This window comes from Ceratotherium simum, chromosome 7 (genome assembly GCF_057802395.1).
Source record: "Ceratotherium simum simum isolate JZ-2026a chromosome 7, ASM5780239v1, whole genome shotgun sequence".
NCBI classification, from domain to species: Eukaryota; Metazoa; Chordata; class Mammalia; order Perissodactyla; family Rhinocerotidae; genus Ceratotherium; species Ceratotherium simum.
Genome location: NC_141906.1, coordinates 49598449 through 49625480, shown reverse-complemented (window position 1 = coordinate 49625480; position 27032 = coordinate 49598449). Strand labels below are relative to the sequence as shown.

Genomic DNA, 27032 nt, shown 5'->3' with positions numbered 1-27032 from the left:
ATATTGATAGATTATTATTAACTGTAGTTCATAGTTTACCTTAGGGCTCACTCTATGTGTTGTGCATTCTGTGGATTTTGACCAATGTATAATGATGTGACAGGTATCCTCCACTATAATGTAGAGAAGAGTTTCACTGTCCTAAAAATCCCTCTTGCTCTACCTATTCATCTCTCCCCTGAACCCCTGGCAACCACTGATCTCTTTAATATCTCCATAGTTTTGCCTTCGCCAGAATGTTTTATAGTTGGAATCACACAGCATGTAGCCTTTTCACATTGGCTTCTTTCACTTAACACATGCATTTAAGTTTCCTCCATGTCTTAATGTGGCATGATAGCTCATTTCTTTTTATTACTGAATAATAATCCATTATATGGATGTACCACAGTTTGTTTATCCAGTCACCTGTTGAAGGACATGTTGGTTGCTTCTGAGTTTTGGAAAGTATGAATAAAGTTGCTATAAATATTTGTGTGCAGGTTTTTCTATGGACGTAAGTTTTTAACTCATTTGAGTAAATACCAGCGAGCTCTGTGCTTACTTTTACTACTATGGAGCGTCTTCACCTCAGAGGGACGTGTATCTCATTTTTTATGCAGTTCATTTATCTTGTTTGTTCTTAATTGAACTGCTTCTTCTGGCTCTGTCCTTACAAGCTGTCTTTCCTCAGCTTGTAACCATATTCATGCCTTTCCTACCTTGAGTTGGCATGCTCCATTAGCCACTATTCTAAATCTTATCTTTTTGTTCAATTTCCCCGGTAACTACACAGCATTGTACTCAGGCTCTTGCACTCATCCATCCAGTGAAATTGCTCTCACTAAAGTTAGTGATAACTTCCTAGTTGCCAAAATGCTTGTAAGTTCTTATATTAACCTGGTATTGCTCTTTGCTTTGCTACCAACCATTGACCACTCTCACTTTCAGAAAGTTCTTCTCTTTTCTTCTGTGATGCCACTCTTTCTTGCAGTCCCCTTTATAATATTGCTTTCCTCTTTTTCCACTTGCCGTGTAAATATTGATGTTTCTAAAGGTTCCATCCTCAAACTACCTTCATTTTGCTTTACTTCAGGCAGTCTCTTCCTCATAACTTCAGCCCAAACTATAGACAAAAAATCCCAAGCTTTTATTTCCAGCACAGATTTCTCCAAAGCCTAAGGCCCAGTTTTTCGTCATTTTATTGAACATTTTCATCAGGGTGTCTTTCAGACACCTCAGGCTTAATATGTGCAAAACTAAATGATTGAGAGGTAGCAAAAGAGGTTTTGGGGTGATGGTAGAACTGTTGTTTTTTCAGTAGTGGTGGTGGTTACATAACTTTATGCATTGGTCATAGAACTGTACACCAAAAAGAGTGAATTTTATGGTATACAAAATAGTAAAGCTCAATTAAAAAACCAAGTGGGTGTCCCCACTTGCAAAAAATAACCTAAATGGTTAATCAACTTTGCTTCTCTTTGTACTCCTAATACCCATTAGAGTTGGTGACACATAGGAACTCATAGTTGGATGGATGGATGGATGATTAAGATAAGCAAATTGTCTGAAGGCTCCTGGGTCTTATAGTTCAAGACAGAGAAATGTTAGATGTAACTAGATTTATTAAAGGATCAGAGGAAAAAAACTCACACATATGTTAGAGTGATAACTTATGATTTGGTTAATGTTTTTAGTACTTATCAATGTTTATGCCATTTATGAATATAATAAAATTAAATATAGGCAGTTTTCGAATTGCCAAGGGATTATGTTCTAAAAATTCCTATAAGTTAATTCTTACATTTGAAAATCAAAATATATTTTCTTATCAAAGCAATAACTTATATGTTGAATAATGAACACCACTCTATGGCCTAGGTTAAGTTGTAATTAGGCTACTGTTCCCAGATTCATTCTTTCCCTGGCTTCTATAAGAGCACTGACGACTACTCATATTCAACATATGATCAAAATTTGGGAGAAACATTTCATAACTCCAAATTCACTACTCAATTGAGAATCACAATCAGTGGCCTATGCAATTTTACCTTTTTGAGGAGAACAGTTCACCTGTAGGAAGACATTTTGTCACTTCCTCACTGTCTGCCATTTGGCTCTGAGAGATGCATCTGTAACACCTCAAAATAGAATAATTTCCCCTGCTGCTATGTGGTTGCAGCAGTTGAGGACAATCACAGTCTTTTCCCATTCTCATCCATCTCTGTTAGTATTTTTCTATATTTACTGTGAGACTGCAACTCCTAGAAAAGATATGATAGAAAGTAGAGGGATAGATTAGCAGTGATCCATTGTATTCCAGATCTATAATGTTCACATGCTAAAAATATTATACACAGGTAAAGAGAGAGGAATAACCTTCAGAGTTTGTGGATGCTGAAGGTTATATTATTTTTCCAGTATTCTATCATATGATCAGAGTGACAGAGAAGGAAGTAGTAGATGGAAGAGTACATCTCAGTTTGCTAGTGCCTTGCTGGATCAATACTTGCTAGAATACTGGAAATTAGACTAGAAGTGAACATTAACTTAGTCTCCACCTAGCAATTAAAAATCATTCTATCGGGCCGGCCCCGTGGCTTAGCAGTTAAGTGTGCGCGCTCCGCTGCTGGCGGCCCGGGTTCGGATCCCGGGCGCGCACCGACGCACCGCTTCTCTGGCCATGCTGGGGCCGTGTCCCACATACAGCAACTAGAAGGCTGTGCAACTATGACATACAACTATCTACTGGGGCTGTGGGGGAAAAATCAATAAATAAAAATTATAAAAATAAAAATCATTCTATCAACACAATGCAGAGTGAGCCTAAGAACAATCTCACAACCATTTATGTTAAATATTAAGTTCTAGAACTTTCCCTCTTGTTCTAGGATAAGTAAAAAGTACCAGTGAAATCATATTGTGGCACAAGGGAAAGGTAACATTGCCCTGAAGACTCAGAGGAAGAAAATGGCCATGAAAAATGTTTCATTAAAGGAAGCAGAAGAAAATTGTATAAAGCATTTTGCTTTGCAATCTGTGAAAAATAAACAGGAGAGAACAATTTGAGGTAAAAGGGAGCTAGCTAAGATAAGGATAAATTACCAGAAAATTAAAAATGTAAAGTCAGAAATAAAATCTATATTGAAAGCAGTAGAGAGCAAAAGTAACAGTACAGAAAATCTCATCAGTGATATGTAGGCTAAACCCAAGAAGTTCTTCTAGCATAGAAAAGAAAAAGAAAACAGTTCTGAGGGAGAAGATAGTACATGATGGATTAGAAATGAGGATCCTTTTTCACAAATTCCTGGGGGGAAAATACAGAACAAATGGAAATCTAAAGAAGAAAATAATATAGCTTTAGCGAGATACGTAAAAGGAGATTTGAATATACTGAGAGGCTTACCATGTTTTTGGATGGAAAGATATATGGAGATGTGAATTCAAAGGTATGAAGAAGAAAATATTCTTGAGTTGCCAAACACACCCATTTACAGAGATTAAAGAGGCTCACATCCCAGTAAGTTGATGAAAGTAGATTTGCAAATAGACATATAAAGGAAATATTTTTCTAATTGCTAGAATAAAGAAAAAGTTATCTAACCATTATTTTCAAAACTATAAAAATGGTTTAAAAATAGGTGCCATGTTAATGTGTTACATTTATATGTCAAAGGAGAAAACATAATTTCACTAGATTCTAAAAAAGCATGTGAGAAAATTGAATGCCCATATCTAGTTTTAAAAATGTCTTTAAAAAACAGTAATATGAGCATATGTTCCTTACAGAACAAACAATATTTTAAACCTAGAGCCATCATACTAATAATGAAGCACTAGAGATATTCTCTTTAAAATAAAGAACAAGACAAAAATATTTCCTACTAACTTTGTTCTACATGTTTTGAACAATGTAATAAGACGTGAAAGGAAAACAAGAAATAAAACTATTGAAAAGGAAAAGACATTTATGTGTGAATATAATATGATTATATTGATGCAAGCTATAAGTTTCTGACTTATTTAACCAAGGATACAGAAGTTAAGAGAAAGGATATAAATACATTGAGAGCAGGAGTAGATGCAGCATATATTTTCATAGTTTTCTCATGTTCTTTTTTCCCTATGTGTGTGTGGGAGTGGGGGACCTGTCAGAGTAGAAAAGGAAGCCAATTTCTCACTCTGCCTCTGCTCTCTTACGTTGGGCTTACACCTCCATTACAGAAGAAAGTACACCAACAATCTTTGTGCTTCTACCTAAGACAATATTCTCTTGATATTTGAAATAAACTTAGCACTAGCAAGACCACATCCTCCTTAGGGCTGGGGGAGAAAGCAGAGTCAATGCTCAGGAATTCCTGAACAGTATATCTCTCTCCAGCTCTATAATGTCCCAGGAAGCTCCTTTTCCACAGATAGCTACGAGAATCTGACTATTTTGGAATTAGTAAAATAGTTCAGAAAAAAAGGCTATATTCACAATAAATATGTAAAAACTCGAATGTTTTCTTGCACATAATCAATAATTACTTAGAAGATATAATGATAAATTCCATTTACACTAGCAAACAAAATAAAATTCCTAGGCCTAATCTTACAAAGAAAAACATGGCTTTATAGGTAGAAAAATAAACTTTACTGTGAAATAGAAAAGAAAACATGAATAAAAGGAGAGACACAGCATGTTTCTTGAAAGTAATAAATAGTACAAGAAGTTATTTCTTCTGAAATTAATGTTTTGATTCAGCTTTGCAAAAGAATCCTAAGGTTCACTTGGAAGAACAAATATCTGAGAATAAATAAAATTTGAAAACAGAGTAAATCGGAAGGAATTACTCCACCAGATACAAAAAGTTATCATAAAATTGCAATAAGTAAAGCAGTATAGTACTGGCATGAGAATGACAGCCAGGTCAATAGGGTAGACAGTGCTGAAACAAAATCTTAGCATATATGTGAAATTAATAATATGATAAAGGATCTACAGAAAATCAGCAGAATGGCTAGACTATCCAATGATTGGGTGAGGGGAAATTGATTAATTCCCTTAGAAAAATCAAATTATGTATGAATACAAATATCAACAACATATTTCTCCTGTATCCTTTTGTAATTTTTTTAATAATCATGGAGGAAAGTTTTAAATATTCCCAGGATATTCCACAGAAGCCCGTCCAACATAGGGATTAAAGTACTGAAAAAAGGCTCTGGAAGAGCTCTGAGCTCTAATCCTGATTCTGCCTCTGTCTAGTTGTATGACCTTGGGTAAGTTATTTCACCATTGTGAGAGTCCTTTTTCTTAATTTTAAGATGAAAGACGAATTTTATTTTCTCCAGTTTCCCATCCAAGTCTAAAATTCCATGTTCTGAAGTATAATAGTATCAGATCTGACTACCATGCAGAACAACATCTACCTAATGGATGGTAGCATGAAATCTGGAGTCAGACTGCCTGGGTTCCAACACTTATTAGCTGTGTGGTCTTAGGGAAGTTTTTTATCCTGTCTGTATCTGTTTCCTCAAATAAAAATAAACGGAGGCTAATGATAGTACCTCATAGGCTTGTTGTGAGAAATAAAGCAATGTGTGTAAGTGCGTAAAGCGATGCCTAGCATATACTTGCTCAATAATTTTTTTTTAATTTGAGGTGCCAGGAGTGTGATTCCACCACCACCCACCCGTCCAGTCAAGCACAATGAAATCGAGGCCTTCCTCCTGACTCTTTCAAAGGAAATTCTGATACACATTGGTAGGAGAGGGACTCTGTGGTTAGGAAAAAACTGGTCACCTTAGTACCTCAATAAGGTGTTTCCTTAAAGAAAATACGTGCTAAAAATTTCTCCTAAAGTCTAAAAAAAGAGTTATATAGCCCTTTTAGTAACTAAAATATAAGTGAAAAGCTTTCTCCATGTTAAATCTCATTTTTGTTTTATTTCAACTGAAAGCAAAGTCAAAATTCACTCATGGATGCTAATAATAGGCCTTATTTTGCTTTAATCCCTTGCCAGGCATCTTCCACTTTTCCTGAAATACTCAGGATGCCCTTAATATGTCTTTGCAGGTGCCCAGAGCAGAGCAAATGTTCTGTGTTGACCATATGGAGCTAGGAAGGGATCATGTTTGATAGAAAACATTTCCACAGCCATAGTAAACCTTGACCCAAGAGCAATGGGAAATAGTAGGGACTTTCTCTCTTATCATTGCCTGGCCTGTCACAACAGATGATTCCATGGACCAGATTGGGTTAGTAGAAAAGTAGGCTTATATATTTGGTATGAGAAAGAGAAGACATAACTTTTCTAAATTGATGTGGAAAATCCTAAATCTGGGGCAGCAGAAAGGGAAATGGAGTTTTTATAGCCATTGGGGTTCTGGCGAGGGTAGCAATTTCCTGGACAATTTTATATGTAACATGTTTTAGACAGGAGTTTCACGTACATATTGAACAATCTATCTTTAGAGGTTTCTCTCTTGCTCTCTCACTCTAATTGTCAACTTAGTAATTAAACTTAGGTGCACAGGGGATGATTTTGATTTTTTTCCACAACATACCTTTTAAAATTCCCCAAATAGTTTTCCCTCAGTAAGTTTGTAAAATGAAGATTACTTGAAATAACAACTAGAAACATTGGATTAGAAGCCAGAAATCTGGAAAATGGAGATTTGCTCAGTAACTAGACAAGTCACTGAGGCAGCTATAAAATTAGGATAATTTAGCTGTTTCTCTTATTTATAGTATTAATTTCTTTGCCTTGCAGAAAGGAACCTATCATAGTCAGGAAATTGTTTTTGTCTACTAATATTTATTTAAAATTAATTTCAGATTCTTTTAGTGACCACTATACTCACTTTGAAAGAGTTGTGAAGGCTCTTCTGATCAATGCTTTAGATGAATCTTTTCTGGCCACATTGTATGGTAAGTTAATATTAATAGAACAATTAATTAACAATTAATATTAATGGAACAAATAAAACCCCAACAATGGGTCTTTTTATTTTCCAGTTTTTAAACAACCTTGCTGTTATATATGTATATATATTATATGTATATATATTAAACAAAACTAAGGAAACCCATTCTTAAGGCCCTCCAGTTGTTCCCTCTAGGATCAACTATACCAGAAGTCATTCACATCAAAAACTTGTTAGTGTTTATTATTTGTGATATGTGGCTGGTACAAAAGAAATATACAATGGTTCCCTGCCCTTAGAGAGTTCACAGTGAATTTGAGGATATAGGACATACACTTATAAAACAGCAGGGTATTTCAACACCTATGTGTTGTCCCAGCCTCTCTAAGCATCTTGAATTTTATCAAAAGTTATATGCTCTTTTATGCTTTGTGCCTTTGCTCATTCTCTTCCTTCTTAGAATATAATCCCTTCCTACCCTAGTTTTTCCAGGTAAATGTAAAATCATTGTCACTATGAAAGCTGTCTATGACCCACTTAGGTAATATTTGTCACTCCCGCATTTGTGCCATCATTGTCCTGAGTATGGTGTACTCATGTATATGCACTTTTCATACTGTATTGAAAATGTGTTTTTGCCTTCCTCCCTTACAAGAGTGTGAGAAGAACCATACTTTATATATACACTTACCCTTGCATATAGCACAGAATCTGGCACTTAATAAAGACTATAACTATATGTTGTACTGAATATCTACCTAAGTGCCAAAATGAGATTTCATTCACAATTTATTAAACAAATATTTTTTGAGTGCCTACTAAGGACCAGATGTTATTTGAGGGCTGGGGATATGGCAATAACATATAAGATTCCTGCTCTCATGTTGCTTCAAGTCTGATGGGAGAGACAGACAATGAATGAGTGAACAAATATATAACATAATATAATATGATTTCTACTAGTGATTAGTTCTTGAAAAAAAAATAAAGTAGAGTAAAGAGATGGAGACTGATAAAGTAAAGTCTATGTTAGATTGGTCAAGAAGGGCTCTCAGGAGGTAACTTTGAACAGAAACCTGAGTGAAGTGAGGGAGAAAGTAATGCATGGATGTGGCAAAGAATGCAGCAAGTGCAGACCCTTAGGAAAGAGAGAGGTTGATGTGTTCAAGGAACAGTTAGAAGCCTGGGTGGCTCTTTTCTTTCCCTAATGCTCTGATGGAATGATTTTTTTTTTACTTCATTAAAAAATTTTTTTTAATTTAAAATGCTTCTAACCAACTAACCAAGTATCTTCCTAAAACTATAGGAAGAAATCCTTAAGTATGCAACTGTTTAAATATTTTAAGGGCAAACTGATTGTTTTCACTGTTGTTCCCCTGAACAGATGGCACCAGGCAAAAATCGTATGCACAAGATATGCTGACATCTCTTCATTATTTGGATAACCGCTTTGTTCAGCCTCGTCTAGAGAGTTTAGCTTCTAGAAGTCGTTGGAAAGAACAGTATAAGGTATACAGTTTTATTTGGTTTTGATCTCTGTTGGGGAGTGGGAGTAGGAGACCTCTCAGGATTTCAGTATCTAGTCAGACTGAATAATCTTCTAAATGCTAAATGCTAAATTATTAGCATTTGTCTTTGTTAAATAATTAGCTTGTTGTTTCCTGTCTCCTCTAGAGGCTATTATTATTTTAATCATTCACCCTAATTATATCTATCCAATAATTAAGTAGTTTTAAATGATAAATAACTTGAGAACATCTTTAGGGATTAGCCCATCTATTAAAATGGGGAGGTTGTCTCACAGGATGTTAACTGTTGTTTCAGAAAAGAGTATTCCATAGTCAAAGTAGTTTAAGAAACAGTGAGTTTAACTTAAAGGGTTTCCTTATTGGAGGACTTTTCAAGGAGCGTGAAGATGTAAATTTATACTGTAAATCTTCAAGAGGGGGATGTAGAATATAATACCTTCCAAATTTGTGTTTTATTATGAGGCTTCTTTTCATGAAATGCCTGTTATCACCTCCTAGGATACTTGATTTCCATAAAACATAATTTGAGGAACACTGGCCTAGGTCTTCTTTGACATCCTTCTCCCTCTTAAGATTTTGTAATTCTACCATTTTGGGTAGATTTTTAATTTACAAGATTAAAATTTAATTAAATTACATTTACATGATTACATTTATTTAAAATTTACATTTAATTTAAATTTACAAGGTTATTGAATTCCATGTCATCCTCTAGATTTCTATTTTATGATTTCTAATAATAGGGGTTGTACTATATGACTTTCAAGGTGGGTTTTTTTTTTTTTTTTGCCCTATTTCTAACTTTATATGTTCTGATGATTAGCAAGAGGAAAAATGGCAAGATAATAGAAGCTCAAGTTCCTTACAGTCCTTCTAGCACTTAAATCGTTAGCTAGTCTACCTCATTTATGTCAGGAGATTTGGTTTCATCCAAGGCCTGTTGAGTCTTGAATTACCTGATGATAAATTAGCAGATGGTTTAGGTTTAAGGGACGGTTATGGGATTACAGAAAGAGTTAGAAGACTTCAATTTGGAAGATGGCTTGAGTTTAGGTCCACCATATACATCTTTTTTACTCTGGGTGAGTTTTTAACCTCTGTAAACTCCAGTTTCTTCCTCAGATATAGCAAGTATTTAGCTACTTTAAAAAGAAATATTTACTTACTTTGAAGGTAAAGTACGTAGCACAGCTCTTAGAACATGGTATAAATATTGTTTAATAGAAAAATAGCATATATTTATTGATCATTTAATTTTGTTGAGTAATTTACATGCAAAGAAAAGTATCTTATTTGATCTTCAGAGTAACCCTATGAGGAAGGAACTATTATTTACTCCATTTTGGAGATGAGAATACTGTGACTTAGAAAAATTGAGTAACATAGCGTTATGCAGCTGATAATTAGCCAGGCCAATATTTAACGTAGGGTTTCTCTGACTCCAAAGCCCATACCACTATGCTATATTATGCTTTACCATACTCTGGTAGGTTATGCTGAATTTGGATAACCCAATGTTGAAATAATAACTGTAAGATACCAGAAAGTATTAACATAAAAATTTAGAGACATAGATGATCCAGTACGATCTTAGTAAAGGTAGGCTAGGTTATGCTGCAAAAACTAACATGACACACAAAATAAACCAAAAACAAAAATCTCAATAGCTTAACCAACAAAGTTTATTTTTCACTTATATGTCCCGTGTGAGTCAACAGGAGTGCTCTGCTTATTGTAGTCACTCAGGGAACCAAGTTAATAGAACTTTCATCTCAGCTTGTGATTCCATGAGCACCACAAAAGCAGGAAGGGAAGGTGCTTAGTCACCTGCTCGTTATGAATGTCAGCCTATAAGTGAGGTGCCATGAAGTGCCATGAAATATGAGAAATATGAAAGGTAGACAAAAGACAATGTTGTTGTGAATCATACAGTGTGAAAAGGAAGCTATCAGTGTATTGGAAGTTTTGCTATTCATTCTTTCCTATTTTAGGAAATGATTAATTATTAATTATTTACCTAATTAATTAGGTAAACTAATTAATACCTCATTAACACTAACTAGAGATGAGAGGAGGGAAAAGAAGTAAATTAAAATCTATCAAGAACACTACCTAGTAGTAACTCATAATTGTGAGGGATATGAAACGAATTTTCTTCTAATCTGATTTCTTTTCATTTAATAGACTAAATTATAAATTCATTTTTTTACTTAAAACTATGTTGTCAAACACCTACTATGTGCTCAGTATTAAAGTAAGAAATACCAATGTGTTTTGCTCTTACATCTCTTCCTATTATTGTGATTCCTAATATTGGTTTTAATTTGGTTAGCTTCTTTTATGTTTTATTTTTTTTAATTCTTTAAAGCTTTATTACATTTTTTAATTGTTTTCAGGAGCGAGTAGAAAGTTATTCTAATGTAAGTATCCATTCGAAGAATCCTGAAAACTGTTCCTGCCAGGCTTGTGGATTGCATCGCTACTGTAAATTCTCAGTGCATTTATCAGGAAAGTTGTATAACACCAGGACTATGGAAACAGATGATTTCATGTCACATGATAAACAGGTATTTTTTCCCTCTCATTTTAGTTTTTAGTATTTAGAAATTTTCAATACATAAGCTTGCACAAATAACCCTAAATTATTTTTGCAAATGGAGAAAGCACTAGGAGAAGGGAAAAGAGTACAAGGAAAGAGGGAAGAGTTTTTGAATGTGAAAAATATGTCTTATATAGTAAATTCACTCCTAATTCAGATACTAGAATCAGTGCATATTCTCCAAGTATACATCACCCAAGTTGAGGGGAGAGGAGAAGGTACAGGATAAGGATGAAAAGAGAGATAACTGGGGCAGGGGAAGCAGAAGTCCCCCCTTTGAGTCCAAAGGATAATTTAACCCAAGTGGAAAATCTTAGACAGGTAATCTACCAAATGGGCAATCCAAAAGCAAGTAATTTAAGATGCCTGCTCATCCTAATATGAGAATGGAAAGAAAACCATGCTTCAGCCTAGAGTATGTCAGAAGTGTGTCAGAGTCTAGAGCAATCACCACATACATAAGGTGCTGTTAATTTTGAATGAATAGACAAAACTGAAGAAAATATTTGAAATATTTAAAGAAAAGTATTTGCTAGAAAAGAGCAGAGCAGTACAATGTGAAGAGAGAGAAAGTGCGGATGCAGACTACTTCTATTTATTTTTTTAATCTTACTTTGTAAAAGTGTTGTATTTATAATGCAAAAATATTGAGAGTTTCCTCTGGTAAGTCTGTATATCCGTGAAGGGTGTGTGTGTTTGGGGAGCTAGTTAGAGACCCAAAGTGGCCTCTACTGCCAGTCAGTTATTAAGATAGAAATATACTATTTATCTGAATTCTTTCACTAGATTGAGTAGTATGATTCCTCGGTATTATTGGACAATAATTGACCAGATCCCTCTGAACAATCTGGGTTGCAAGAATCACTTAGAAAGTTTGTTTGGGTATAATGAATTCAGAATTAGTCTTTAATGTTTTATTTGGCAAGTTACATAAAAACACATCTCTTTTCTCAGTATAGTCATATGCAGATGTCCTCATTGTTTAAAAACTGATCTGTTACTTTTTATGAGATAAGACACCTAGAATCCTAATAAAAGTGATTTAACACTTTAATGATCACATTTTGTTGTATAGATTTAAATATTGCTATACAGTCACTGTCTTTGCTGTCTACAGCTAATCCTGGAGAGGAAAGTGAGTTAGAAAACCATTTCTGGAGTTCTGACATTCCTGTGAAGGAATAAAGATTCTATATAAAATAGCTGATTCAAATATATGAACAATAAAAGAGATCTCATGAAATAAAAGCAAAGAACATCAATACACCAGTCACACAATGAAAACATATAAAAATTAACAAATATATTGGAAAATTATTATTTTCCATCTAAAGGCATACAATTAAAACTACCTTAAAGATGCCAGTTGATAGCTCTTAAAGCAGCAAAGTATTTTTAAATCAAAAGATAAAATGCGGTTCTGTCAAGGTTGCATTGAAACTAGCAGTTTCGTGGAAAGTAAGATTCCTAGAGAAAGAAAGAATGTGATTTATCTTTTTAGAACACTGGTTAGCTATATACAGCCAAAGTTACAAAGCTATACATATTGAGTGCCTGTAAGTTTATCCTAGGCAAAGTAATTCAATAAAAGCAAATGACAAAGTTTCTTGAAGCATTATTCATATTACACAAAAACTTGGAAATAATCCAAATAAAATATTAGAGTAGGGATTTAATAAGCTATATGTACCATCATTTTGTGATAGAATGTAATACAAGTATAAAATAATATTTATGAACGTTATGAAATAATGCTAGGTGAAAGTGAAATAATAAGCAGTGCGTATACTCTCCTTGCATCTATGTAGAAATGTGTTAGTATAGCTATATGCAAATATTAATCTAGTTTTCTATAAATTAAGATAGTGTGATTGAAATTCTTTTTTTTTTATTTTTATTTTATTTTATTTTTTTATTTATTTTTCCCCCAAAGCCCCAGTAGATAGTTGTATGTCATAGCTGCATATCCTTCTAGTTGCTGTATGTGGGATGCAGCCTCAGCATGGCCGGAGAAGCGGTGCGTTGGTGCGCACCCGGGATCCGAACCCGGGCTGCCAGCATCGGAGCGCACGCACTTAACCGCTAAGCCATGGGGCCGGCCCCTGAAATTCTTTAATATTAAATTTTTTGAGTAATTTTTCTTTAAGGGGAAGAATCACTTATTAAAATGTATTTTATATCCTACTGAGCTACACTGTCAGTGCATGTATGGAAAGGAACGGGCAGGGAATAGGGAAAGGAAAAAAAAAGGAGAAAAACCTGTTTTTAATCCAAGGCATTAAAGAGACTGTGGCCACACCCACATCCACCCTCAGGTTATTTTGAAAACTAATTCTCTATTTTGTGTTGCTGCTTGTAGTTACCTAAAATTGAGACTCCTTGGTGTTAATTAGGGTTCTCTTTTAAGGTGCAAATAATACTTTAAAAGAATACTAAGTGTATTTGTTTAATGGTAAAACTTTTCTCCTTACTCACCTGAGATTAGCTTCTTCAAAAGAAAGGATGCTTTGATGGAAAGTGGAATTAGTGGAAGAGAGTAATTTTAGTTACAGCAGTCTTGGGTAGGGTACTGAGATGAGAGGCCTTGGACCACCAGATTGTGGTGAAGTCTCGGGGCATAGATGGGAAGGAAATCACCTGGAGGTCAGAGATGTGAAATCTGAAAGGCAGTTGGGAGGACTGACAACAATCTTGAATTAATTTTCAATTTTGCCCAGAGTCTGTCCAGACTGCTGAAAATGCTTAAGATCTGATGAGAAGAGGCAATAATTTTGAGGCAAGTGGCAAAGCATAATGTGTCCATTCAAAAAACAGGCTAAGAAGAAATAGAATTCCTTGGCTCAGCCAATTGCTCTAAATGTTTCTAGAGACTAGCAACAGAAAACAAACTTCTTCCATCCTTCTTCTTTCCTTGAGGATCTTTTTTTCTTTCTTGTCCATACTTTAACTTCCATAAGGAAGGAGGAGTCATATATAAGTGAGGCCCTAGAGAAATACCTCAAAGAGCTACCTACAGGGGCTGGCCCAGTGGCGTAGTGGTTGAGTTGGCGTGCTTCTGCTTCGGCGGCCCAGGGTTCACAGATTTGGATCCCGGGTGCAGACCTAACCACCGCTTATCAAGCCACACTGTGGCAGGCGTCCCACATATAAAGTAGAGGAAGATGGGCATGGGTGATAGCCCAGGGCCAATCTTCCTCAGCAAAAAGAGGAGGATTGGCAACAGATGTTAGCTTAGGGCTAATCTTCCTCACAAAAGGAAAAAAAAAACCAAACCTATCTATAGTTAGCTGGATATTACAGATGTGAATAATGCATCTTTCATTATATTTCCTGCTTTAGTTTGTTAACCAGTGTTAATTTACACTTCCACATGCTGTATCTAATAAATTTTAAATCAGATTATTTCTATTACATTGAAGTCACCATCTTCTGTTTTCAATTATATCTTTGGATGTGTAGTATCTCTTAGTTCACATTGATAACTGAGATGACTCAGTTCTCAGATTTATCAGTTTATAGAACCATGGTAACCCTGCACAGTGGATTAGTAATCATTTATATGTCACTTTGCTTATCTGCTTTGAGAACATCATCACAGAACTTATCGTTTCTCTATCTCTGGCAATTTTTTAATACCATCTATCTTGTTAGAATAGTGTCCTTAATGTCCAGAAAGGCAATTAGATAATTAAATGTAGTCACTGAATGCATTTCTTGACACTACTCTAACAGCATAGATTAGTTTTACCTGTTTTAGGCTTTATATAAATGGAGTCCTACGGTATAGGCTGTGTTATATTGTATATTTTAATTCATAAGGTAGAATGGGCTAAAATCGGGTGGGGTGAGGAGGAGAGGTCCACTTGCAGTATTACAGCTATTATATACATTTACTGTTTTCTATGAAGCCTGACTAACAGTGGTCTAGACTCTTCCATATGAAATATGATCACATTTTGGGGAAAAAAATAGTTGAGAATATTCTAAAGATAATTTTGGGCATATTGACCTATGTAAGTGTAAGTAGAGGCCAGGAGGGAAGGAATTAGAAATGGAAAGAAGTAAACTATAATGTTTAATATTTTCAGTAGATTTTACACCTCCTCTTCTCTCTTGTGCCAACTTAAAAGTTAACAGATAAATTCCTCTTGTTTTGTGGAAATACAGAATACAGTGTGAAGGAAATAAAAATCACATGATTCTCCCACTGTATTTTATCCAGAACAGCCATAGGAGACTTCTCCCATGCAATCAGTCTACTTTGATGGCAGAAATGGAGAGACACAGGGTACCCCTAGTGGCCACTGCAACTATTGTAGTATCTTTTTACTCAAAGTGGGACGTATTGGCGAGTGAATTGTTAAAACTGATATGATTGGTTTGATGATAATGTTGAAATGAGAAAAATACTTAGAGTAAGCAAGCAATGTACAATAATACCTGATTATTTCTAATGATCTGAAAAATAGAAAGATTTTCACAGAACATGAACAGAAATCTGAATATGCTTTTCTTCAACTTTTGGGGATTTCAAGAAAGGTTGTAAGATGTCCCAAATACCATCTTCACAAGATGACGCATCAAACCTGACTGTTCTGATTATCATATTTCACTTTTAGTCATTTTTGCCAATATATTCTTTATTTTATTCATTTTTGCCATTATACCCTTGGATTATTTATTGAACTCATCACCTGTGTGGTCCTTTGCAGGGTGGCCTCAGAAAAACAATACAATTCATTGTCTGATTAAATTCAAGTTACACAGATCAATATTGTAACTATTCCACTTGTAATGAACTCATGAAAGCATAATCCATTAGTGAATTTAGGTATAGAGACAAATTCATAAATTAGCAAGAAGTTTGTCTATTTCCTCAGGTTACTCCTATAAGAATAAGGTTGATCATGTTATAATGTTTGAAGCCCTTTCTGATACATTTTCTACAATGAGTGAAATAATGTAGGTACAGTTTTATTTAGTTTGATCAGTGCAGTGACTCTGTTTTCGTATTTTATCTACAGGTGTGTATAACAAAGTATACATTCAGAACATTCTGAAAGAGAAATGTTCTGGTTGGTTGATTTTACAAGAGGAGTATTCTTAATCATAGAATCCTACAAATCAATATAACATAGAAATTCAAATTCTTATAGTTTGCTAACAATAAAAAATGTGTTATATGGGGCCGGCCTGGTGGCGCAAGTGGTTAAGTGCGCGCGCTCCACTGCGGCGGCCCTGGGTTCGCTGGTTCGGATCCCGGGCGCGCACCGACGCACCGCTTGGCAAGCCATGCTGTGGCGGCGTCCCATATAAAGTGGAAGAAGATGGGCACAGATGTTAGCCCAGGGCCATCTTCCTCAGCAAAAAAAGAGGAGGATTGGCGGATGTTAGCACAGGGCTGATCTCCTCACAAAAAAAAAGACTAAAAAAAAAAAAAAAAAATGTGTTATAATCGCATCACGCTTATTAATTAAGGAAATGAATATAACTAAACTTATATTTTTTTCCTTTACAGAAGTTTTTGGAAAAAAGTATTTAGTAAAAAACTAACAGTTAGTATTGGTATGAGAATTTGTTTCAGTTTTACGTGTTGCTTATAAGCTAGAAAATTATCGTAATCCAGGCATTTCTAACTCAGTCACTGTGGACATCCAATAGCTTGCCGGCTTTTCCTGCTTTCAGGTGTGCCCGTGCTTCTGCCTTTTAAGCCGTTCCTCTCCTCCTTCCCAAACTTGGCTAACTCTGTTTTTTAGAGACTTAGTTCAAGCATCACCTATTCAAGGACCCTTTTCCTCTCTGGATTGGGTTACTTGTCCCTCCTCTGTGCGTTGATAGCGTCCAGTGCTTGGCATTTGACACACAGTTTTCTAATTATTTGTTTTTTCCCCCAAGACTGAAGCCCCCCTGACACAAGTAGTCCATCTTTCACTTATGTATCTCAGTGCTTACCTCAATACTTGAAACATAGCAGGTACTCAGTTTTTGTTAACTAGGTTGTATAAATAAGAGAAGTAAAGGAATCGTATAAACATTAAAAAATTAATAATGCATTTATTGGATTCTGCTATTAAAGAAAATCTGAAAATCAGAAAGGCTGCATCTTCATTACTATATTATTTACTTCATACGTCAGAACAATGTTTATTTTTTGATTTAGGTGTTTACTGTTGGCAGAATTTGTGCTAATCGTACCAGAATTTATCATCAACTGAAACATTTCAAATTCAAGCTGTACCAGGAATGTTGCTCCATTGCAAAGACAGAAGAAGTTGAGGAAGAACAGGTTAAAGAAACAGTGGAAAGAATTTTCAATCAGTCAAAAGCAAGTGGCTGGATTAAGGAGGTAAGGTGAATATAGAAGAACCATTTCATTCAGTAGATTCCAGAGCCTAATTATGATCAGCAAAAGGATACGAATGATTAGAAGACAGTGAAATTTAAAAGAGAATCTCTCCTTCTCTCCCTGTCTTTGTATTTCTCTTCTTCTACCCATTCCTTTCATGCTTATCATTGTCCTACCCTGAATAGGGGCCCTGATGTTCTAAGCTTCACTCAGCTCATCAGATAAATTTTAATCACCAATAATACTGTCCCTTAATGAAAGACCTCTGTCCTTTCACTTTTATATATGTAGTATTCCTTCCCTATAGATTAAGTCTCCTATTTTCTTTGACAAAGTATAGGACTCACCTCTGCTTGTCTGCTTCCTATTCTTTAGAACAGTTCTTGTGACCTGAGAGTGAAGAAGCACCTGGTGCCAATCTGAGGAAAGGATCTCGGCTGCCAGTTCTAATACCACCCACATCCTCTTCTTGAGGACATGGGACTGAGCAGTGAGCACTGTAACTGAAGATCAAGGGGAATGCAGAGGTTTCAGGCCACGGCACTGATTTTGATTCCCCCATATCCTATTGATTACTAAATTTGATATCAGGGATAAAGTGGGGGTTTTGAAGAGTGCACTGGATTCCCGAAGATCTGCTGGCAGCTCATAAGCTCTGGTCTGCTCACAGAGCTTTTAGAATTGTTTATGGTACATGGAAAGAACGCTAACGTGACTGCAATCTTCTAAAACAAGTCTGGTTACATGAATGTATGAGAGAGACCATATAGGAGATTTTCAGGCAACTCAGATCAATAGTATATTTAATTTAAAAAAAACAAGAAACCTGACGAGATCGTTGCCTGGGTTATTTATATCATAGGGGAGTTTGTAAAAGAGGAAAATAAAAAAGAAGAGAGAGAAGAAACTTATGAGCAAAGGGAAAGAAAAAGAGAACAGCAAAGCAGGAACTCCTTAGGACATGTTATATTCCACAGAGGTCTCCCGATGTGAAGAATGACATCAAGATTAGTTTCCCGTTTGACAGTTATCCTCCACCACAAACCACCATCCAGTGATCTCCTTGCCTGGCCCCAACATCTTGACCCTTAAGTCATCTTTCTCTCATTTTACTCTCTTCAGCTTTTTATCTTTTACTTTGCTTCTACGTCTCTCACTCCCAGTGCTTCCCTCCCTTTCTCTGTGTTTGTCCGCTTGCCTTAGGGAGGAGCCGTCACTTATCCAGGAAGTCTCGTCCTCATTTTCCTGGATGACATAAGTTCTTTAGTGCTTATATTGATGCATTTAAGTGTGGCCAATCCTCTAGTGGAGTTGAAAGACCTATTAGGACACTACATATTTAAAGAATTATATACTAGGTGTAAAAAATCTCTGCACATTATATATATTATGTAATGGAGAACATTAAACTTCTTGCAGAAAAAACTAAAAGCATTTCCAAATCATGTACCTTGGAGAAAGCTTAGCAAAGTCTGTGACAACAGAAGGGACCTAGAATGAGACAAAATATTCTCAGGAAAAGAAAGACAAGTGTTATATTATGCTTAAAGAATAACACTTAGCATGACACGTTTAGGACAATATGCACATTTTTTCACATAAAATACCAAAGAGCTTTATTTTCTCTTTGAGATTCTTCCTACTTTAAAAATATTTTTCCAGAGACTTTCTCAAAAGATTTCCTAGAAACTAAAGAAGTTGATAACCAGTATAAGCCTATATGCAGCTTTTTGTGCTGTGATTAAATTTCAGAATTTATCAAGTGCTCTGACATTTCTCAGCATCACTTTGCCTGTCCCTCAGTGTGTGTGTGTCTTGAGTGATAGCACGTCATGTGTTCTGGGGATGCATGCCGCCTTCTTTGGTTGCATCTCACGGCCACAGTTACTCTAACCCTTTAGAATACCGGGGCCCAGTGCTGCTTGAATGACCGTATCCGTGGGTCTTTCTGCTCTTACCTCCCAGTTATTATGTCAACCCCTTCTTTTGCCTTACACAAACTATTTGTTCCTGTTTCCCCCCCCCAGCTTCTGTTTCACACCTTGCTTTTTCCCTTACCTGCCCTTTCTTCCTCCAAGCATTTTTCTTCCATTATCTCAGGATATCTCAGCATTTCTTCCCAAAGACCTGCCAACTAGACTGACCTCATTATTCTTCTTCTTCCTCCTAAAAGTTGAACTAGGATGATCTGTTTTTAACCTAATGATATTAAAGGGGTAGGAGCAAATCGAGTGTAAGGAAAGAACAAATGATGAAAATTATAATAAAACCAAAATATATAATAAATATAATAGTAATATATCTCATTCTAAATGAGAGCTGAAGAACATACTATCGTGTGCTATTGGCAAAATTCTAACAAATGTTTTTTCATTAAGAAGAAAGTGCATATGATGATGGAGTTTCCAGGGAAGTTGAAGATGGGATTGCTGGGATGGGGTGGTGAATACATGAACACTAGGGAGTGAAAAAAGTGTGTCAATAGAAGTATCAAGTTTCAGTTTTACAGTTGTAAAGTAAATTTTACATGTATTACATAAAGATTGTTATATAAATAAGAATTTTAAATTACAATTGGATATCCCGCCCCTTCCTGAAACTCTTCTCACTTGTTCTCTTTCTTATCCCCTTATAAATTATTTTTTTCTTTTCCTTTTTTTTCCACCCCTTAAACTGTTGTTTTTCAAAACACAGTCCTGAACTACCTGTGTCAGAATCACCTAGAAGCTTGTGGAAAATGTATAATCCTTAGCCTCACTGCAGACCTAATGAAGGAGTGTTTAACACTCCCAAAGATTCTCAATGTTTAACAAATTAAGTGATTCTTAAGCAAATTAAAGATTGAGGGCTGCTGCTTACAGGTACATGTTGTACCAGATTCTGTCCTCAGCCTCTCTAAGCTCTCTCCCTTGGCAAACCCATTCCTTTCTTCAGGTCTAACTGGTACTTCTCTCCAAACTCCTTTTATGTTCTGACTTCTTTCTCACACTCCATTCCCACAATTCCAACTGTTTTCATTAGTAGGTCCATCCAGCACTCTAAGGGGTTGACGTAATAAGACCCAAACTCTCCAAATTCTTAGTAAAGAAGAATGATAGAAGCTGAGTCTATAGGTGGAGAGAATGGCTGGGTAATACTAACTGCCTTCTCTCTGAGGTTCACTTGCCCTTTAGAGGTTTTTCTTTTTTCACGCTAAAGCTGCACCCCTCCCCCGCCCTTTAAATCTCAGAAATAGCATACTATAATGGTTAAAAGCCTGAATTTAAATATTTTTTAGCAGTAGAATTTGGGGGCAAGTTACTTTATTTATCTAAGCCTAAATTTTCTCATTAGTAAAATAGGAACTAAAACAATAATAGTAATAATTAGGGTTTTGATTATGGAGATTAAATGATAACACATTTTAAGAATTTAATATAGGACCTAGCAATTAGTAATTGAACAATTAATGTTAGCTATTATTAGTAATAAAAGCAAGGAGAGGTTTTCTTTTCTTTTCTTAGTATAGCTAAGATAGATTGTAATTTTCTGAAAGAAATTTAATAACTAAGACAAAAAAGAATATAAAGATAATATAAAAAGTTATAATGACAGTCAAACCTCTAAGGTATAGGTTTCTGATTCTAGAGTAATTTACTTATACCTAATAGAACCTGTCTACTAGGTCAAGAGAATCCCTAAGTAGTCCATAGATATTTCCCACCTTTTCTTTTCTTCATTCTTTCCAGAGAAGGTGGTCCAGTCAGAGATCTTTAGCCAGGGCCAGGGTTTGGGTGGGGGGGTGATGTTCAGGGCCCTGTCTAGAAGGAAAACACACTCCTCATACACCCTTCTATAGGTGCCTATCACCACAAAAGTCAGGGCATTGGGATCCTCTCTCACCTCATTGAGAATAGAACTAGAGTTCATAAGTAGAGTCAAGAAACCATTAGGTCGGGCCGGCCCTGTGGCTTGGTGGTTAAGTGCGCGCGCTGCGATGCTGGTGGCCCGGGTTCGGATCCCGGGTGCGCATCGAGGCACCACTTCTCCGTTCATCCTGAGGCCGAGTCCCGCATACAGCAACTAGAAGGATGTGCAGCTACGACATACAACTATCCACTGGGGCTTTGGGGGGAAAAATAAAATAAATAAAATCTTTAAAAAAAAAGAAACCATTAGGTCAGTTCTTCTCCTCAGCTGAGGTGAGCACTTTGAACACTTAGCAAACTTGAAATCTCCAATTCATCCTGACTTCTCTGTTATCTACCCTGGTCTTTACTCTTCATCTTCATTGCTGTCACTCAAATATGGGCCGTCATTACCTAAATTATTACAGTAGACTCCTAACTAGTTGCCATACTATTATAGAATTGATGTTTTACCATTTTTCTTACACCTCAGATCCTGTCAATCTTCTACCCTAAGACCTTTAGCAGCTTTTCATTGCCTGTCACATTATCACTAAATTCCTTAACCTAGTATTTCATACTTCTTATTCTTTGACCTCAACCTCTTTGGTTCAGTCTTGTCTCTTTTCCCCTAAAAACCTCAGATTGTAGTCAAATCCCATATTTTCTTGTCTCGTCACTGTTGTATGGACTGTTGTCTCCTACACAAAACTGTCTCCACCAAATCTTTGCCTACCGAATCTTCTTTCTCAGGACAGCTTAAAATGCCACCTTTCCTGGTCATCTCAATTAACCATGACCTCTTTTCTGAACCCTCATAACAATGTCTCTACTTCTTTATGGCCCTTGTTATTGGTTGTCGTTGGTGTATTACTGAACTCCCTTCTCCTTAGGGCAGGGAAAGCAATTTTTTTTGGTACCTAGACAGTCATTAGCAGAGTATTTGATATATGTTCTGCATTCAACAAATTTTTGTTGAATAAGTTATTGAAGTTGTTATACTTCTATTATAAATATAATAATAGAAAAATTATAATTTACCAGAAAGTTATGAAATTAATAATAATGTTTAGTTTGATCTCTCTCCAGTGCTTTATATGAGTTAGAAATGCTTATTCAAAATTTAGTCTTTGCTTATAATAAAAAGATTACCATGAAGTGAACTTGTGTTTGTGTCTGTAGATTATAAAGGCCTAGCTTATCTTCATTGCTTTGAGTAAAATAACTAGCTTTTTTATTGTATACACAGAAATATGGGAAACTTCAAGAATATCTCAATTCTGCGGATTACTTTCAAGATGAGAAGTTTGACTAAATTGTAACACATTTCCTTCAGAGAAGATTTTATAAATTCCTGTAAATGTGAAGATCATGAGTCTTGTTTCTCTGTATCATGTGACATATTTATATATTTTATGTATATCTTCATGGCAAAACATCTTGCTTAAAATATATGTTCATCTTAATTTCCATGAAGTGGAAATTCCATTCTACAGTCTAATAAAACTTCTATCTGCTGTACATAGAAATAAGCTTAATAATTTTTGAGTAAGTGATTTTAAAATTATATAACAATGCCTTTATAATGGATGACTATCGAATGAATGAGCTGTTCATGTCCTATCAATTTAGTAGAAAAATACTATATTTTAAAAATGTGTTTAGACTAACATCCACTTTTTTGCTGAATCTCTGCCCAGATCTACTTATTATCCTTTTGCAGTATTAAATCAGCTTCACTAATATAGTTTTTACTACTGTCATTATCTAGATGAGTGGGCCATGGAAGAAACTTCAGTGTTCATTCAGTTCAGTGCCCTTGCCTTAGAATCAGACTGTAGTTACCCCTGCCACATAGAGGAGTGCTTTTTTCCTTCACTAAAGTTTCCCTTAGAAATAGATTTCAGGCCTCCAGAGTTTTTCAGCCCTCACATTCAGGAATAATTTCGTGATATGTATTTTCATGCTTCATAATATTCTTTATTTTTTCTATTCAATTTTGTCTACATGTTAATGATTAAGATGTATTTTATTTATTTTTATCCATAATTTTTCCCATATATGTATTTACGTTAGAAGGTCAGAAGATCTTAAATTCAGCCAAAAATAGCTTAAAAGCATATTTGGCATCTTCATTGCTTTGCAATGAATGCATCTAAATTTTCCCATAATATAATAAAGTAAAATGGTTTCAGAGTGAACAACTGGACCCTGTCTATTCTGTATCTTTAATTCTTAAAGGTGATGTTCTAGTAGGATCTATTTTACTGTTGAATTTTAGATACTTGTTTTACTTCAAGTGTTGGTTGAACCTGGCTTCCTCTATTATATGGTTCATGGCATGGACTTCAGTATGTGTGCATATATAAAAAGCTACATTTTATTAAGTTCTTACATAGAGATTACTTAATACTTTCTGCAATTAATTTTCCAAAATTATTGCTATTATTATTATAAACAAAATGAGTAGAAAACAGCTCAACAAAGTGGTGAGAATACGATGCTGATATTCCATGTGAGGAATGCATACCTTTTTCAAAAGTATGAAATAGAAATTTCATTCACGTATCTATATTCTTATTCTTATTTCCCTAGCATATGGAAATAATCCTTAACTAAATGAAGCCATAGTTGAAGGCTGCAGATGAAGTGACAGTGTCCAAAAAGAAGCAAGGCAGAATTAAAGGAAAAGTGATAGTCAGGTTGGAAGGGTGAAGAATCATGAAAGACTTGTAAAAAGGAATGCCATGGAAAATGAAAGAAAATGATCTTTACAGTATCTCTGATGACCTTGGAAGCATCACTTCTCATACATGACACTACAGATGAGCTTGAGACAGCTGAAGAGTGAGAGTTCCAACTGGAGAGTTTTCTAAATTAATTTATCTATTATTTTTAATAACATGCACTTAATTAGTAAAAATTATGGCACTAATGATTCCAAGTACTTAGGATGGAAGCTGACCCAGTTCGTAGGTCAGGCATCTTGTTGGATTGAAGCACTCTTCCTATTAGAACAGCATCCTGACTGTTGACCAGGAAATGCTAATAGGTAGTTTTGCTGATGTCTGAGGTCGTTGCAACCTAGCAAGCTTCTTCAGTGGGTATTTGGAGAATACAAGAGCCTTTTAGGTACTTGATAACACCAAAAGAATGGCAAAGAGACGGGCTGTTAGGAAATGAGAATTAGCATGGATCAAGGGCTAAAAGCAAGTAGTCTATAAGAAAATAGAAGTGTTGAAAAAACAGAATTAACCTTTACAGGTATGACATTGTATTATTTTATCATCATCGTCAATGTCATTGATTCACTATAACACTAAAAAGAAATAGTTTATAAGCTTATAAGTCTTACATGTCTATGAGCTTTTTATATCTGGGCATTTATTACTATAGTGTTAGGTGCTTTAGTGTTAGGTAGCTACAGATAGAGATGATGAGGAAGAGAGAAATGGACAAGTAAAGGGAAAGTAATGCTTGAAAGAATTCACAGGGCTATACAGAAGCTTTAGGGTTATAAGAGATGGCACAGTACCATGAAAAGGGAAAAACAAGGAAAAAAATGTCTATGTTATTGGCAGTTGGATGTCATCAACAGTATTTTCTCACTTGTCTGCTCTCATATTCAGATGAGTAGTTCTATCCACTGCTCATTCCTTGGGGGTATTATCGGACTTGCTTAGGCTCCAGTGTGTTGATTGAGGTGTAATTGCAGCACTTGAGCTATTTCAGGGATAGTCTGGCTTCGCTGTAACTCTTCACACTTGACATTGAGGCAGCAAGCCCAGTGGTTAAGAGAGCATAGGTTTGAAATCAGTCTTGAGTTTGAGTCCTGGTCTGTTACTTCCTAGTTACATGAACTGGAACAAGTAGTTGAATTTCAATGAGCCTCAGTTCCCTCATTTATAAATGGGGTTAATAATACCTATCCCTCGGGATTATTTGTGGATTAAGGGAGATATATGCAAAGTGCTGTGTCTGAAACAGTGATTGTAAATGAATAGTAACTGATGTGAATGGAAATGAGGATGTGGATGATGATGTCAACTTGAATTTAAATGACTGTACAGGGTAAATATATACAAAAGACACTCCAAAGAAGTATCCTACACCACTGGAATATAGTATAAAAACTTATTAAATTCTTGCTTGTCAAGTTTTTAAGGTGTTTCCCTGTCTAGCATAGAAATCAAAGTTTACATCATTTAGGAATAGCTGATTTGGCTAAGGACTCCATGTTGTTAATTCAAAACCCACGCTACTGCAGGGCTGCAGAGTGAACAGTAAGTTTTAAATTTAAATATTACATTTTTTTCTCTTTCGTCAAGTATTGATTGCTGAATAGAAAGTACCCACAGTAATAGAAGATATTGTCTAATGAACACAACTTTTTAAAAATCAAATGTAAAATGATCAAAACTCTTCCACTTCCTAATGATACCTCATGAGAGTGTTCTCCATTCAAATTTTGCATACCTAAAACAAAGATGTATTTTTGCCATTCTCCACATGAGTGGTGAGGAACTCAGCCATGGAAGGGACAGAGAAAAGTATGTGCCAATGAAAAGTAAAAAAGTTATAGTCTGAGTGTACTTACCCCAATTCCAAATTAACATTCCAGGATTTGTGAAAATAAAATGGACTAAAGTAAGCCAAGCTATAGGAAACTAAATTGTAAATAAATCGAGTCTTAAAACGTTTGCATTGATTTTGCCTATTCATTTCTATCCAGAGCTCAGTTTGAAACAGGACCATGTTACTGAGATGCCAGAGCTGGTTTAAATTAGTGAAGCCCCATTGCTTGAGACGTCGAATCCAAATGACTTCCAAGTTAGGACACAGAATATTTATGGCCCTGACTATCCCAATATTGTGCTCAGCTTAATTTATTCTCTATAATTGATAAAGACAAGCACAATCCACTATACAGTTTGATATCTTAGAGGTAGGATCATCGGAAGATGAGGGGACAACAGTGTGTGTAACAGATCTTTTTGGTTTGTTATTAAACTTCTTGAAACTCAACTGCTCCATATTGATTTTCCTCATTAGACATGTAAACCACATAGCTGTGGACACTTCAGACCTTGCATTTGGTTTGTCATAGGCAATCTAGTATTTTCAAAGAAAAACCTTTTTTTCTAGAACTGGTACTGGTAATTTCATCGTTGTAAAATATTTTATTTATTCCTACTGATTTGTTTGTGATCATCCAGATTGATGTATCCAGAAACACACAAAGCAGGCAGGCGGGTAGACAGACACCCGCCTGCCCTTTAGGAGCTAACAATGTGATTTCCTCCCTTCTCTACCCCGCCCCCAACACGCACATACTCCTACGTCTTCTTTATACTAGTGAACATTTCCTCGGTGCTCACCCAGCTCTCGCTAGGGTGCTCAGTGGTCTCATCGACAACATATTGAAAAATGAAAATGATATCCTGAGGGGGGGCGTAATGTAGGTCTGAAAGGGAAAATACATTCCCTGGCCGGGAATTTCTTCAACATTTAGGGCTGGTGAAGTAGTTGTGTGGAGGTTGGGGAATTTCCCCAGCCTTCCCCTCTTAGCCAAGTCTGAAGCTGAGCTAAGTGAGCGCTATTGACACGCGCAGGCTTTGGGATTTACCTCTTCAGCCACTGGGAGGCCCTCTGCGTTCCCCTTTCCCCGGTGTCTGGCTGCAATTACTCACTCGTGCAGTGGCACCAGCCTTCCACCAGGGAGCCTCGGATAAGCTCTCCTGCCCGCCCCCTCCGCCCCCCCCCCACCCCCATCTGCAGCT

General features: G+C 35.8%; 1 protein-coding gene across 2 annotated transcripts in view; it reads left to right on the top strand.

Moving 5' to 3' along the window:
- The window catches only part of CCDC82 (coiled-coil domain containing 82), a 31003-nt gene extending 7553 nt beyond the window's left edge, over nt 1-23450 (top strand). For both annotated transcript variants that reach the window (XM_014785231.2, XM_004427420.3), the window contains exons 4-8: nt 6803-6895; nt 8276-8400; nt 10817-10987; nt 17180-17365; nt 22502-23450. In XM_014785231.2, the coding sequence (XP_014640717.1) occupies nt 6803-6895; nt 8276-8400; nt 10817-10987; nt 17180-17365; nt 22502-22567 (641 nt within the window). In that variant the 3' untranslated portion in view covers nt 22568-23450. The remainder of the gene's footprint in view (nt 1-6802; nt 6896-8275; nt 8401-10816; nt 10988-17179; nt 17366-22501) is intronic.
- The last annotated feature ends 3582 nt before the right edge of the window (nt 23451-27032 follow it).